The sequence below is a fragment of the Stigmatopora argus genome, chromosome 10, assembly GCF_051989625.1.
Source record: "Stigmatopora argus isolate UIUO_Sarg chromosome 10, RoL_Sarg_1.0, whole genome shotgun sequence".
NCBI lineage: Eukaryota > Metazoa > Chordata > Actinopteri > Syngnathiformes > Syngnathidae > Stigmatopora > Stigmatopora argus.
The window spans coordinates 6,756,064-6,768,492 of NC_135396.1; the positions used below are offsets into that span (position 1 = coordinate 6,756,064).

Sequence of the window (12,429 nt, forward strand, 5' to 3'; positions counted from 1 at the left end):
AATGGTCTACGTATTTGTTTGCCATGTTTGTAAATAAAACAATTAAGACTTATGTTCAATGTTCCCTCTAATTTTTTGTTTGTCTGGGCAGGTGCATATCTACTACACATAAATGATTTAGTAATAAAAAAATGTAATGATTAATATCTATGAATGCGCGGCCCGGCGGATGAGTGGTTCGTGCGCCGGCCTCACAGCTATACTAAATAAAAAAAAAATGGATTTTATTTTGTGCGCTCCATATGATTTGCTGTGCGCAGAGAAGACGAGAGTAGTGCGCAATTGCGCACGCACGCAGCTTAGAGGGAATATTGCTTATGTTCATTTTAACTTCACTGAACATTGTGGAGCAGTGTCATAATGAACACACACACAGCCACTAAGGTTTTTCCATATCAGTACAACATGCATCAATCAAACATGTTAAAATAATATAGTATAATATACATTGTTTGCTTACTGTCATTTCAGTGACTACTTAGTTCTGCTTGCCTGCAGGGTGAAACCAGGTAATCCTAAGGATAGTAATGACAGGACAGGAAGTAGCTGCTGGACCACCTAAGCTGCTAACGACCATATGAAAGTGTTAATGCCAGCTACTTGGAAGCCTAGCACAGGCTCACATGTCGGTAGAGATTTAGCGTGACCGAGCATCAGGTGCTAATTTCACTGGCCGGGAGCTAAAGGGATGCGTGTGTCGTGGGGATTTCCAACTCTTTCTATCTGAGAGCACAGGTTGGGGAACCAAATACGACAAGAGCATTTGGCCAACCCTTCCCCTGATACCTCAAAGGATTGAGCTATGTTTCATACAGTTTTCTGTGGGATCACGAACGGTGAGAAACGAATGAGTACTTTTGACACCTCTTTACATAAGATGTGAAAACACGAACAGATCAAACATAAAAAAGCGTCTTTAATTATTACAGTTTAGTTAAGATGGACTAGAATGATCCTGAACTATGCGGGTATGCTTTACATATATGTTGTTTAACAAGCAAGTGTCCTTATGCCTACCACAAAAAAGCACCTTTCAACTCTCAGAGTCCATGATGAATGTTTCAAAGTTTGGCTGTAGCTCTGACACTAGTGCCTCCACAAAGTCCTCTATGGTGGGTCGCCTATGAAGCATACCTGTGCCAAAAACAAACAGACAAACATGTTTTTAGGATTGGACAATGACAATGAATTTGTATTAGTATGTATCAAATCAGATCAAATGAAGGAGTTGACCTGCATATAAAATAGTGTTTCCTCCAGAACAAAATGTGTCGTAAAACTAATGGACTCAAACTCATTATGAAACAGTTGACTTTTGTTCTTTTAGTTTAGAGTAAACTAGTGTGCTGTGTGTTTTGAACATTTGTAAGCGAGGTCATGCATGGAAGACTCCCTTTTACATTCTCTTTGAAGCTACTTCGTTTTCCTCTGCGGATATGCCAATGTAAATAGAGGCTCTAACTGCACCACCTCCCTGACTGGGTTTCCTGCATGGGGTTACACACACTCACAAATGCACGCACACACACCCATGTGTACAAAAGCACGCATGACTGGAGATTCAATAATGTTCACAGGGTGAACACACACAGACACTCACACCATACATATGCACAGAGGTTATCACTGAAACTGAAATGGCGCTGGACTCCTATTACGGAATCGCCGTCCCACCCTGCCCTCTGGCAACAAGATAATACGCAATGTCGAGATCCCTGACATGCTGAGACCGCACGAACTCAACTTCTAGGAGAACGTGCACTGACCCCCAAGGCAGTCACATGAAAGCAACAATTCCTATAGAAATGACATTACCTCCATATCAATTGCTACCAATGACTTCCTTTGAAAATGAATAGCCAACTGATCTACAAAGGATTGTTGCTCAATTGGTGTTTTCCATCAGTCTATCCAGTTTTGTAAAGTGTTTGTCCTCATTATGTTCGCAGGTGAGGAAGAGCCAAACTGATTGTTACTGCGCTTTAGAAAATGATGTCATTTAGAATTTGATGCCTGCAACTAGAGATGTCCCAATACAGAATTTCAAATTTCAATACGATTTTTTCTAAATACATATGTGGTTACTGTTACTGATGCAATGTCTTTTAGCAAGAAAAAATAATGCAGTAAAATTAACAAATCTAAGAAATGGCATAACACATTTGTTTTGTATTAGAGTGCTACCCCCTCAAGTTATGTTTTTTAGAAATATATTCCACCATTCTATTTTACTATCTTTGGTTTCTAAAAATTAGTCCCACACAGTGGATATGTTTTCCTAATAGTTGGATTTATAGCAACAGAAAAGTGCAATGATCCATGCTGACCTGTGAGGGCAGAACATCAAACTGAACACAAGACCCCAGATCCCTGGGAGAGTTTAAGCGGAAAATGCCAAGATAACTCACAGCCATAACAACACTCAGAGGATCTGATTGGAGTATGTGTGTGGGGGGGTTGTGGGTAAAACCAAAAGGTGTGTGAGAAAAGAAGACAAAACAAGAGAACAATGAACTCAATGTAAAATAATGTTGAGCAATATAAAGATTTTAAGGTAGAAATTGACCACACATAACCTGATTAAAGCCTATATGCGCACGCACAGAAGATTTTGAACTGTATTTGAGAGATGCTGATCTCAAAATTCCTCTCACTTCCCAGAAAAGCTAAAATAGTCTTTGCATCCCAGGTGTGTTTCGAATGACAAATCTTTTCAGTTTTGCAAGCATGCACACAGGATGGGTTGTTTATTTACTTAAAGCGGTGGTGGTGGGAGATGAAAATCAAGTCCAGTGCCGATCTATGAGACTGTCTACTCAGTCATGTGTGATACCTTTCCACAAATGCAATATGTTAGAAATGCAATCAGTGGATTACAGTCAGATGCTTCTCGTTTCAGCACAACCCCTGTTGGTTAAAGTGTCTGTGGAACAAAAAGCTGCACCCGCAGCAGCCCTTCAGGGCCGATTTTCCCACCCCTGAATTCTAACCCTAACAACAAAGTAGATGACGTAGATGTACAGATAATGAATTAACGAATGAATAACTGAAATATAGCCAAAAAACAGTTCAGTGTTTGGGAGAAGCTTCATTCTTCAATAAAAATTCATCTACTTAACACACAATCGAGAAAAGTGGGTTCTTCTTTCACATGCTTATTGATGTACAATGAAATCCGTGTGTAACCAAACTAAATGATTCTCTGAATGTGGCTATAAATCTGGGCTTGGCAATATTCCTGTTCTTTCATGACTTAGGTGGAGCCATTTGGGTTCCTGTAACTTGGAAAGGATAAAGTATGCAAACATTTAAAATGATTTCAAACCTCAGCATGCAGTAACCTGAGCTAGAGGCCTACGGCCTCCATGCCTTGGATAGAATAAAGATCTAAAGCAGCATAAGGATTAAGACCGCACATTTTGATATTTATGGCTGCTTCAAGTATTTCTTTGAGATGCCTGTTTAGAACTATTTGAAACACCTCCGTCCACGCTGCAAGCAAATTATAGGCTTGCAATCTCTGTCATTACACATTTGAAGTATGATGCCATTTTTTAAAACTATACATTCAAGAGAGTGTTGGAAAGAGTATCAGGATATTAGCTGATGGTGCCCACTGCCACGAGGCTTCCCTTGTGGACTCAGCATCTTCAACAAACCTCGTCTGTCAAACAGTTTAACATCCTCCTACGTACATAATATTTTGTAAAGAAAATAAAACTGGCATTCACTTGATGATATTGTTGCTATACGCATGTTCATTCGAACAATGTCATTAACTAACTGTGCCTTAAGCAATTTTTTCAAATTATGTCAGGAGAGAATACTCCAAAAGACAACAGTAGATAGTTAAGAGTGGGGGCATCAACAAATGTTTGGGAAAACCTCCTCCCTCTTCTGAAACCGAAAAACCCCACCTCCCCCCTTGCAGCTGCAACCAAAACAGGTCCTTTGCGCCTGAAATGGCAGCCAAATCCGCATCCAATTGTTGTCATTACCCCTGCTGCTGAGCTGACATTTTTTGAAGGGAGGGAGAGGGTCTTATTACTAAACTAAACCAACAAAAAAGAAGGTTGTGGGAGGATTCCCAAAGCCTATTGCATTAATAGTTTCTGAAATGCCAGATGGAAAATGGGATCTATGGTTGTTCTTAAATGTACTACTACTACTTGGACACTAAAGTAACCATGTTTGTTTAATTTCATTAGGAAAGTGGCCACTCAATTTTAACTGAGAATGTGTGTTACCTTCTACCATCAACATAGGCTCTTTGGCTCCTCCATGAGCTAGCATCTCTCGGCGGTAACGCTCACCCATGTCCCTGACAGACATATGAGCAGTGATGAGACTTTACTCATTGCTGGGGTGTTGTTTTGATGGAGAAAAAAACTGGTGTCTCACCTATTTAAAGGATCCTGAAGGAAGCACTGCTTCCACACCATGGAGGCCACAGCTCGAGACATGAGGTAAGAATAGTATTTAGCCCCATAACCAATAAGATGGCTAAATCTCAGCTGCCATGCCTGTGGATTCACGTAACACAATTATAAAATAATGTTGATGAGATGTAAAGCAAATGCGTGAAAAACACAGCTGAAATGACAAAACAAAAATCCCCTTTTTTCCCCACATATCCACTCTGACTCGATCATGACTGTCATGATCGAGTCAGAGTGAATATGTGGGGGAAAATTGATTTTTTTTCACGATTATACATTGATAGTTCACCACCTATTGCAATTTGAAAAATCTCACTGATCCCATCCATTGGACTGAGACACAGCAATTGCACAGCCCATGAAAACAGTTATTCTCCCATTGACTGAGGTAAAAGTCTGCTAGAGGTTTCAGTCCAAGTTGAAAAACAGGGAAACACATTAAGATTGAAAAAAATATATGTGGGGAAGCAGTTGAGAAAGTAGCAAGGCACGAGCTGGAAAGTTGGCAAAGAAATATGGACCAGGCACTGACATACTGGCAAAGGTAACGTCACACTTAAATCTGTTTTCATGACCCCCAAAAATATAGCCCAGAGCAAATGTTGAATGAAAGACATTAGTTGCCTCCATTATGTTTCTGTTTTTGATTTGAAGGAATACTGAGCTATTTTCATTAGAGAAGTTGGAAGAACAGTTTTAAATATTTCCTCAGGAGAGAGCTTTTTTTCCCCCCAAGATCAGCTTTGTGGTTTTACCAGGTCTGAAAAAAACGAAATTGGCTCTCATCGTTCAAACCCGTGCTGGGACCAAATAAAAAGATATCAAAAGGCAATACCATGACTCTCAACATTGAGCCTAAATAGCAGCCTGAGAAATGAAAACGTACTGTATTCGGTGTATAAGGCAAGCCGTAGAACTTTTGCTGCATCTTCTGAAGGATTTCAGTGGTTGTGTGATTTTGGGGTTCGCTGTGGTAGATCTGGTCCAAAGCAGCATAGAAAATCTGCCCAGAAACAATAGATTACAGCAATGGTTGTACATGCTTGTCAGAATAACAGGAAATTAAATTTTGCAGCAGAGCAGTGTTGTTTACAATATACGCACCAAATTATTGTGTTACAGAAAGAGCAAATTAATAAAATACTACTTAATAACATTTAAATAAGGTTTAAAATGGTAGTATTTATAAGTTCATAATGTGAATTTGACTGAATCAAGTAACCAGTGTGCATGTTGACATTTAAAAGAGGGTTTACGTGTTTGGCAGTACCTGAAGTTGGGTGTCTGCAGCACCGCACACCTTCTTGGATTCGCATAGGCGGGTCACCATGCTTTCAGGCAGAGGCTGGTGGAATATTAAAGTGGAGTTCAAAATGTATGAAACATCTCGATAAAAGGTGGTGGTATGAATGCTTTGATTTTCATTACATAGGCCTGTTGCAATGTACTACTATGATGTCTTTCAAATGCTAATAATGTGTTTGGGAAAAAAGGTGATGTAAGGGGACAACCACTGTTTTGACTGTGTTTCTATTTGTCTTACGTAAATAAATGTGTTTTGCATTACAGTAACATTTCATTTTTTCACATTGCATCCTCATACTTTACACTGATTTGTAGTTAAAATGATTCCTTCGTTTTTCCCCGTAGTATTTGTATTATAGTTCAGCACAATAAATATTTTGGAAGAATTATGGGCTATTTTTATAGTTCAAACAACTTCTTGCTTGATTGCTTTTTATATTCTAATATAGTTAACTAGTAGTAAAATCACACACACCACAATATATTTAACATTCATTCGATGATTCAATGTACATTTTGGGCCTGCCTGCCCAGCTTTATGTGGACATATATTCTGAGACCATTAAGAACTTGCACTTTGTGTATTAGCTTGAAGTGTACCTGTCCAGTTTCATAATGACGTGCAAATTGGCTGACAACTCGATAGTCGGCGGCAAAGTACTCCATGAGTATTGAGGGCACTTCTGCAAAATCTGTTGCACATCTAGTTCCTGGATGATTGAAAAACAGTATGGAAAGAAAGCAAAGCTCAAAACACCTCATTCATGACATTACAATACAATATAATAGCAAGCTGAGCAGCTCACCAGTAACATGCTGGTAACGAGTGCGTCCCAGCATTGAATGCATGGCGTGGCCCATCTCGTGGAAGAGATTCTCCATCATGCCAGGGGAGAGAAGGGTTGGTGCACTTCTAGTGGGATGGGGCAGGCTAAGCATTAAAACTACAACAGGTAGCTGATATGTACTTGTTTCCTGGCACCACCGACCACCACGGATGGTGAAATGGCAGTCCTGTGTGTGAGAAAGAATGAAGGCAACAATGACCAATTTTTTCAAAGAACCACACACCAAAAACCAACTATACGTCTGTACGAATCAAAATAAAACCAACAGCCTAGATATTCCACCAATGTGGAACTGCTATAATGACAATAAAAGCATTCAATTCAATGCTAACAAAATGGGTAAAAAATATTAATAATACCAATAAAACAAAAAAACTTAGTTTGTTGAAAAAAAAATCAAATAAACAGCATTTTTTTGTAATTGACAGCAAATACACTTGCAAACACAAGACATGAGATTATAATAATTGGCTACAAAATAAAGATTTTCTGTTGAATAGCCAATGAAATCACGAAAACATGCTAATGGAGCATTGTGCAAACATGGAGAAAAAAATCCTCAGAAAAACTGGTCATCCATTTGTTAGTTAGCTACTTCACTTAAGTCAATACTTTAAGGGATTTACGACTAACTATACTTGCAAACTGGTGGGAAGAACAAAGATTCAATTCTGATAGAGGTGATGACAGTACAGAGGAGGGCACTAAAAGACAGAGGGCATGTATGCTCACCTGATGAGGTTTGTCTTTCCGTTGGAAAAAGTCACAGTAGATATAGCCAAGTAATCCCTCTGTTTCATGAACGACAGCCTGGAAATGTACAAAAATAACAATCAATGACAACAGATATTTTATTAAGATTATTAAGATCAACTTGTCATTAGGACACAGAGAACTGCATTACCAATTTGCGCACGTCATCGTTCCACACCTCCCCAGCACTTGGGTGCTCAGACATGAGGGAGACACCATAGAGCCGAGAGAAGAGGATATTCAAGCCGTCCATGCAGGCCCCCAAAGAAAAGTAGGGACTGTATAGACTGGGCTCTATGTTGTACCTAGACCATTACCAAAACCAAAAGAAGCGAGAGACAAATCAAAGATGAGAGTCTCGTTGAGTTTGGAATATGCACACTGAATCACATTAAAATTGTGTTTGTATACTAGGCATTTTTTTAATTCATTCAAAGGCTTGTTAAAAATTGTCTTCTCTGTGGTGTTTTAAAAATTCACAAAACATTTTTGTCTCTTTAGAGGGTGTCTATTCAAGTATTAATAAAAATAATTTATAGAAAGCATTTATCTAACTAAGTATATATGAGGCAGATATGTATTTCCCCAGGCTGGAACTATATAAACAATATAATTCGAATTTCACGTCATACTTACTGACACAATAAAAGAGGGCTCTATGAAAATACAACATAACTTTTTAAATTTTAAGTGTTTTTACGGTTTGTAAGTAACCAAGAAAAAATGGAATGTAGATAAAACTGAAAGGTTACGGTGCATTCCATTAATCACCTTTCAGCACGTAAAACTCCGCTGAGGAAAGAGTGATCCCACGGCATAAGCTCCTGTCAAAACAAAAGAGTTCTTGAAGATGGCATTCATTTTAAAATGGGATATAGCAGTAACGAGAACAGAAAGTCACGCACAGAATTCCGAGGATTGAGTTTTTTCTTCATGTCGCTCATCATCTTGAAGTCCTTTGCTGTTCTGTTATAGTGGAAACACGAGACACCAATTAAATAGCTTAAATAGTTGAAGGCTGTCTATTTGGGTAGGAATACAGGTTACACTTACTAGATGCAAGTGAGCAAACACAATTCTGAACAGAAAAATCTATAGGAATAGTATAAATCAGCTGGGAAATCCACTTGAGATATAAAATTATTTTTTGATTAAGCAACAAACACAGTGTTGTGTAATTAATGAACAAACACATCATGTGCATTCATGATTAAACGTCTTTTTCCCCAGCAGTGCATTCTATATACAACGATGCACCACGTGACTGCTCAAGTTTAACTTCATTACAACAATTTAAAAGTACTGACAATTTTGAGTTGTCAATAAAAGTATGAATATTTTGCATCCTTGTGGTTAATTAGTAGGTTATAATTATAATTTATCTCAATATTTCTCCAGTTTATTTCTCTAACTGTACCTGTCTGACAGCTTGTCTGTTAACAACTGAAGAAACCTCATCACCGTTTCTGCAATGAAAAAAAATAACAACAGTAAAAAAATAAAATAAAATCTAATGATGATAAATACCAAAACTCAAAATAACTTGTGCGCCAACTTTTACCAAGAATTTCAGTACACTTAATTCTCTTACGGGAAGGCTTTTCTTAGGCTCTTCTCATTAAAACCTCAGATTCTTTCTGGAGGCATTAAGCAATTATTATAACTCCTGTAAACATAACTGGGAAATGACTCCACCTGGTGTTGTTGCCATTGTTCCCTTTAATGCTCTGTGGCCATAGGACTCGTATCCCACCAGTGTGGCCAACTTGTGTCTGCATCTCAGAAGCTCCTCCAGACAGTCCATCAGATCAGCGTTAGGATACAGGTAAATCCTGTAGGCTATTTCACGTACCTAAAAGTGTACAATATTGAAAAGAGACATGATTTAATCAAGTCTAGCAATCGCATAAATTACATTTCCCATCGGCACATAATTTTTCTATGGGTTTGCCAAGTACATGAAAGAATAATTACAGGGACTTTAAAAAAGTGAACCCTTTTGAAGGGCATTAAGAATGTAATATCATTATGACAAATGATTCATGATGGTATTTATGGTTTGAGGGTATTTTAGTATGACATATTAAAGGCATATTGCTTTTAGTACCTTGCCTTCCTAGTTATTTGAATCGGACATGGAGACAAAACCGATTGGAAACCTCCACAAAGGAATGCTGTATTTCAATTCATGATCTCAGAATTGTAAATGTATTTTATGATTACTATAAAAATATTTCCATGGTTAAATAGAAAAATCTCGTGCAAAAACCAGTGTAATCATTGCCACAAGGCATTTTTTGAATCATTTGTAATAAAACGACGCCACCTGCTGAGCTATAACAGTAATGTTGTAGTCATGGGTACACACCAAATCATCCGGTGAGTCTGCGTGCAATCCTCCAACTTCCAAGAAACTTCCTGAGCTGGCAAAGTGCAATTGAAGATGCTCAGGAATAGCAGATCTGGCGATTCTGTTAGGCATGTGAGAGCCAACCAGAAATTCATTGTTTAAATCCAAAAGCTTCACATGAAGAGCAACCGCTTCTTTCCTCTACAGAATGGACAAACAACATGTCTGAAAATTCCAATGACACAGTGGATGATTTTTACACATGCAACAATATGCTCACAAGTTTCTCATCCAGATGAATGCCGCTGATTTCAAAGTCAAACATGAATAACTCCGCGACTCTCCTGCAAAAACAATAATACGCGATATGAGACAGTATTGATTTCATTTCTAAAGAGATAAATGGCAAAGGGACTTGCACCAATGGCACATGGGGAACAAGTACATACTACAAAGAAAATTCTCTATCGAGGATAACAAAGAGTTGTTTTTGCAAAGTAAATTGTTGCAAAAACATTCACCATCATTGTACTTTAACAAAAAAAATTCAAATGTTCAAAATTCCTAACACCATAATGTTTGTGCAAAATTACATTCCAGATCAAAGCAAAATCAATGCTCTTTTTTAACATAGTTGCATGTTGTTGCTATTTAGCATCATACGTAAAATTACTTGCATTATCTTTGTTTATTTCTTTTTAATAATATTAGTATTATTATTATCAACTTTTTAAAATATTGTTTAATGTTGGCATCTAGTTTTTTAAAAATATATATGTTTTAATGTTGGCATCTAGGTTTTTTTAAAAAAAATATTTTTTAATGTTGGCATGTCGTTTTTTTTCTTTAAAAGCCAATCAAAAGTTGAATAACCCTTGACATGGCAGATATTTTTCAGGATACGTGTTTTAAAAATCAGAGCAAAAAGGCAAACTAATACTTTTTGAACTAAAATTTGTATTTGAATGGTCTATATTCAAGGGGTAAAAGCTTTGAGAGCAAGGGAGATAATGCACCTTGTGTCTGCATCCAGCTGAGCCACAAGGTCTGGGTTGTCCATCAACTTTTTTAAACTCTTGCATAGCTCCACATTGGTGTTCAATCTGAAACATATAGTCAAGATTATTTAACAATAATCTAACTGAATAATATTCATAGAATGAGATTAGGTGTAACTCTTACTTCTCGACGACGGTACCTATGTCCATGCAGGTTTTCTCGGCTGCCTCGCGGTATATAGGTTCTGGATGTGCCACTTTAACAAAATCCGCCTGGAAGTGACAGAATACCTTTACGATAAATATTTTGTTACTTGAAGAATGGGGAGTTGTCTTGTCTAATTTTGTTTGGTATCAGATAAAATGATTTTGCATTTATCCATGCAATTTTGGTTTATAAACACCTATCTGAAATGGTACTTGATGATGAACTTACCAAGTCTGCCACTCTGCAAAGGCCATCTGAGAGCTGATCAAAAGCTGTGACTGTCTCAACCCCTGGAGGAGAGGAACAAACTTTTTCAACCAGCAACTGTGTGTTCTTTAAAGCTGTCTGTGTGGCCACCTGGAATCCAGCAGGTGAGCTCAGCTCTGGCACCCCAAACAAACCCTAGAATCATACATTACAGGTAAAATTAGTCCTGTTTGAAGACCTTAACCATCCAAATAAATGGACATATTAAAACAGTGACACCAGTGAATTCCAGTAATTATTCTATACTAGATCATAAACATATTGATAAAAGACAATCACAATTACATATGATAAAACACACAATGTATCCAGAAGGAATGTGAGAAGTTCAAAATAAATACATTACTCACCACACTTTTTTCATAGATTAGAGGTTTGATGTTGGGTTTGCTATTGAAAGCTGCCCCAACAGGTGACCATGTTGTGACATTCTTGCGAAAATACGTCCACAGACCTTTGTGCTTTAAACAGTGGAGAAGACGCTTACTCCCCGACATGATCGTCCGTCCTATTGTTGAATAGTCGTTCGTTTATGGATGCTTCGTATTTGGCCAACTGAGACTGGCAGAGGGCATGCTAACTCTAGCTTCCCCGATAGCATGAGCTGGAATAAAAAAGATAAAAATAAAAAAAAACAGGCTGATTGAGCGATGGCGCGTGACTTTAAAAATATCCTAACAATAAAATTATTAAATATTAAAAACGATCAAACACGACAGTCTCAAAACACCAAACTATGACAGGCATGATCACAGGTTTTGTGGCTACTTATTTGACGCAATACAAATTTGTCTTACCACGCACTTGTGAAAAACGCAGCATATATTTTTGAAGGTCATATACTTAGTAGTGACCTGTAATAGTCAGTAGATGGGTAACCACGTTGTAGTGTAGTTTTAATGCGAGTAATAACTGTCGAAAGTGTAGCAAGCGAAAACGTGTTTCGTCATAAATGTGCGACCATGCTGCGCTTAATGATTACACTAACAGAAATTTGGTGGGTGTTGTCATCTAAAAGGTGATAGGCGAGGGGCGTACAACTGCCAAATCCCTCCAATGTTTTTTTATTACTATATTAATTTCTTATATTATTAGAAGGATAAGCAGTTCGGAAAATAAATGAATGACTATTATTAGCAGTAGCAGCATTTAGAAAGCATGTTTAATGCCATTATTCTGCCGTCGGCAGTGAGCAAAAAATGACAGGGAAATAAAGTCAAGTTGTCATCAATTCAATGCTCTATGAAAATTATGTTTGTGT

At 37.8% G+C, this 12,429-nt stretch overlaps 1 protein-coding gene across 3 annotated transcripts; it reads right to left on the reverse strand.

The window, feature by feature from the left end:
* Positions 1-898: 898 nt before the first annotated feature.
* On the reverse strand, positions 899-12,133 carry LOC144083502 (mitochondrial intermediate peptidase-like). 3 transcript variants are annotated; one of them, XM_077611412.1, is made up of 20 exons: positions 11,973-12,133; positions 11,519-11,772; positions 11,130-11,303; positions 10,878-10,966; positions 10,712-10,798; positions 9,976-10,039; positions 9,714-9,896; positions 9,041-9,197; positions 8,763-8,811; positions 8,251-8,311; positions 8,117-8,169; positions 7,497-7,650; positions 7,325-7,402; positions 6,551-6,758; positions 6,345-6,454; positions 5,710-5,784; positions 5,326-5,442; positions 4,402-4,523; positions 4,248-4,321; positions 899-1,134 (listed from the first exon to the last, which is right to left on the reverse strand). In XM_077611412.1, the coding sequence occupies exons 2-20, from the start codon at positions 11,663-11,665 to the stop codon at positions 1,034-1,036; spliced, it is 2,103 nt and encodes a 700-aa protein (XP_077467538.1). In that variant the 5' UTR covers positions 11,666-11,772; positions 11,973-12,133; the 3' UTR covers positions 899-1,033. The 3 variants fall into 3 exon arrangements, with proteins under 3 accessions (XP_077467538.1, XP_077467537.1, XP_077467539.1); XM_077611411.1 differs by having other exon boundaries at positions 11,966-12,133; XM_077611413.1 differs by having other exon boundaries at positions 12,023-12,122.
* Between the last annotated feature and the right edge of the window lie 296 nt (positions 12,134-12,429).

Coding starts and splice junctions, on each gene's coding strand:
- LOC144083502 (XM_077611412.1), bottom strand. CDS start 11,665: ATGTCGGGGAGTAAGCGTCTTCTCCACTGTTTAAAGCACAAAGGTCTG. Junction 9,198..9,713: donor CAGACTCACCGGATGATTTG/GTGTGTACCCAT, acceptor GTACACTTTTAG/GTACGTGAAATAGCCTACAG. Junction 7,403..7,496: donor ACGATGACGTGCGCAAATTG/GTAATGCAGTTC, acceptor GTACATTTCCAG/GCTGTCGTTCATGAAACAGA.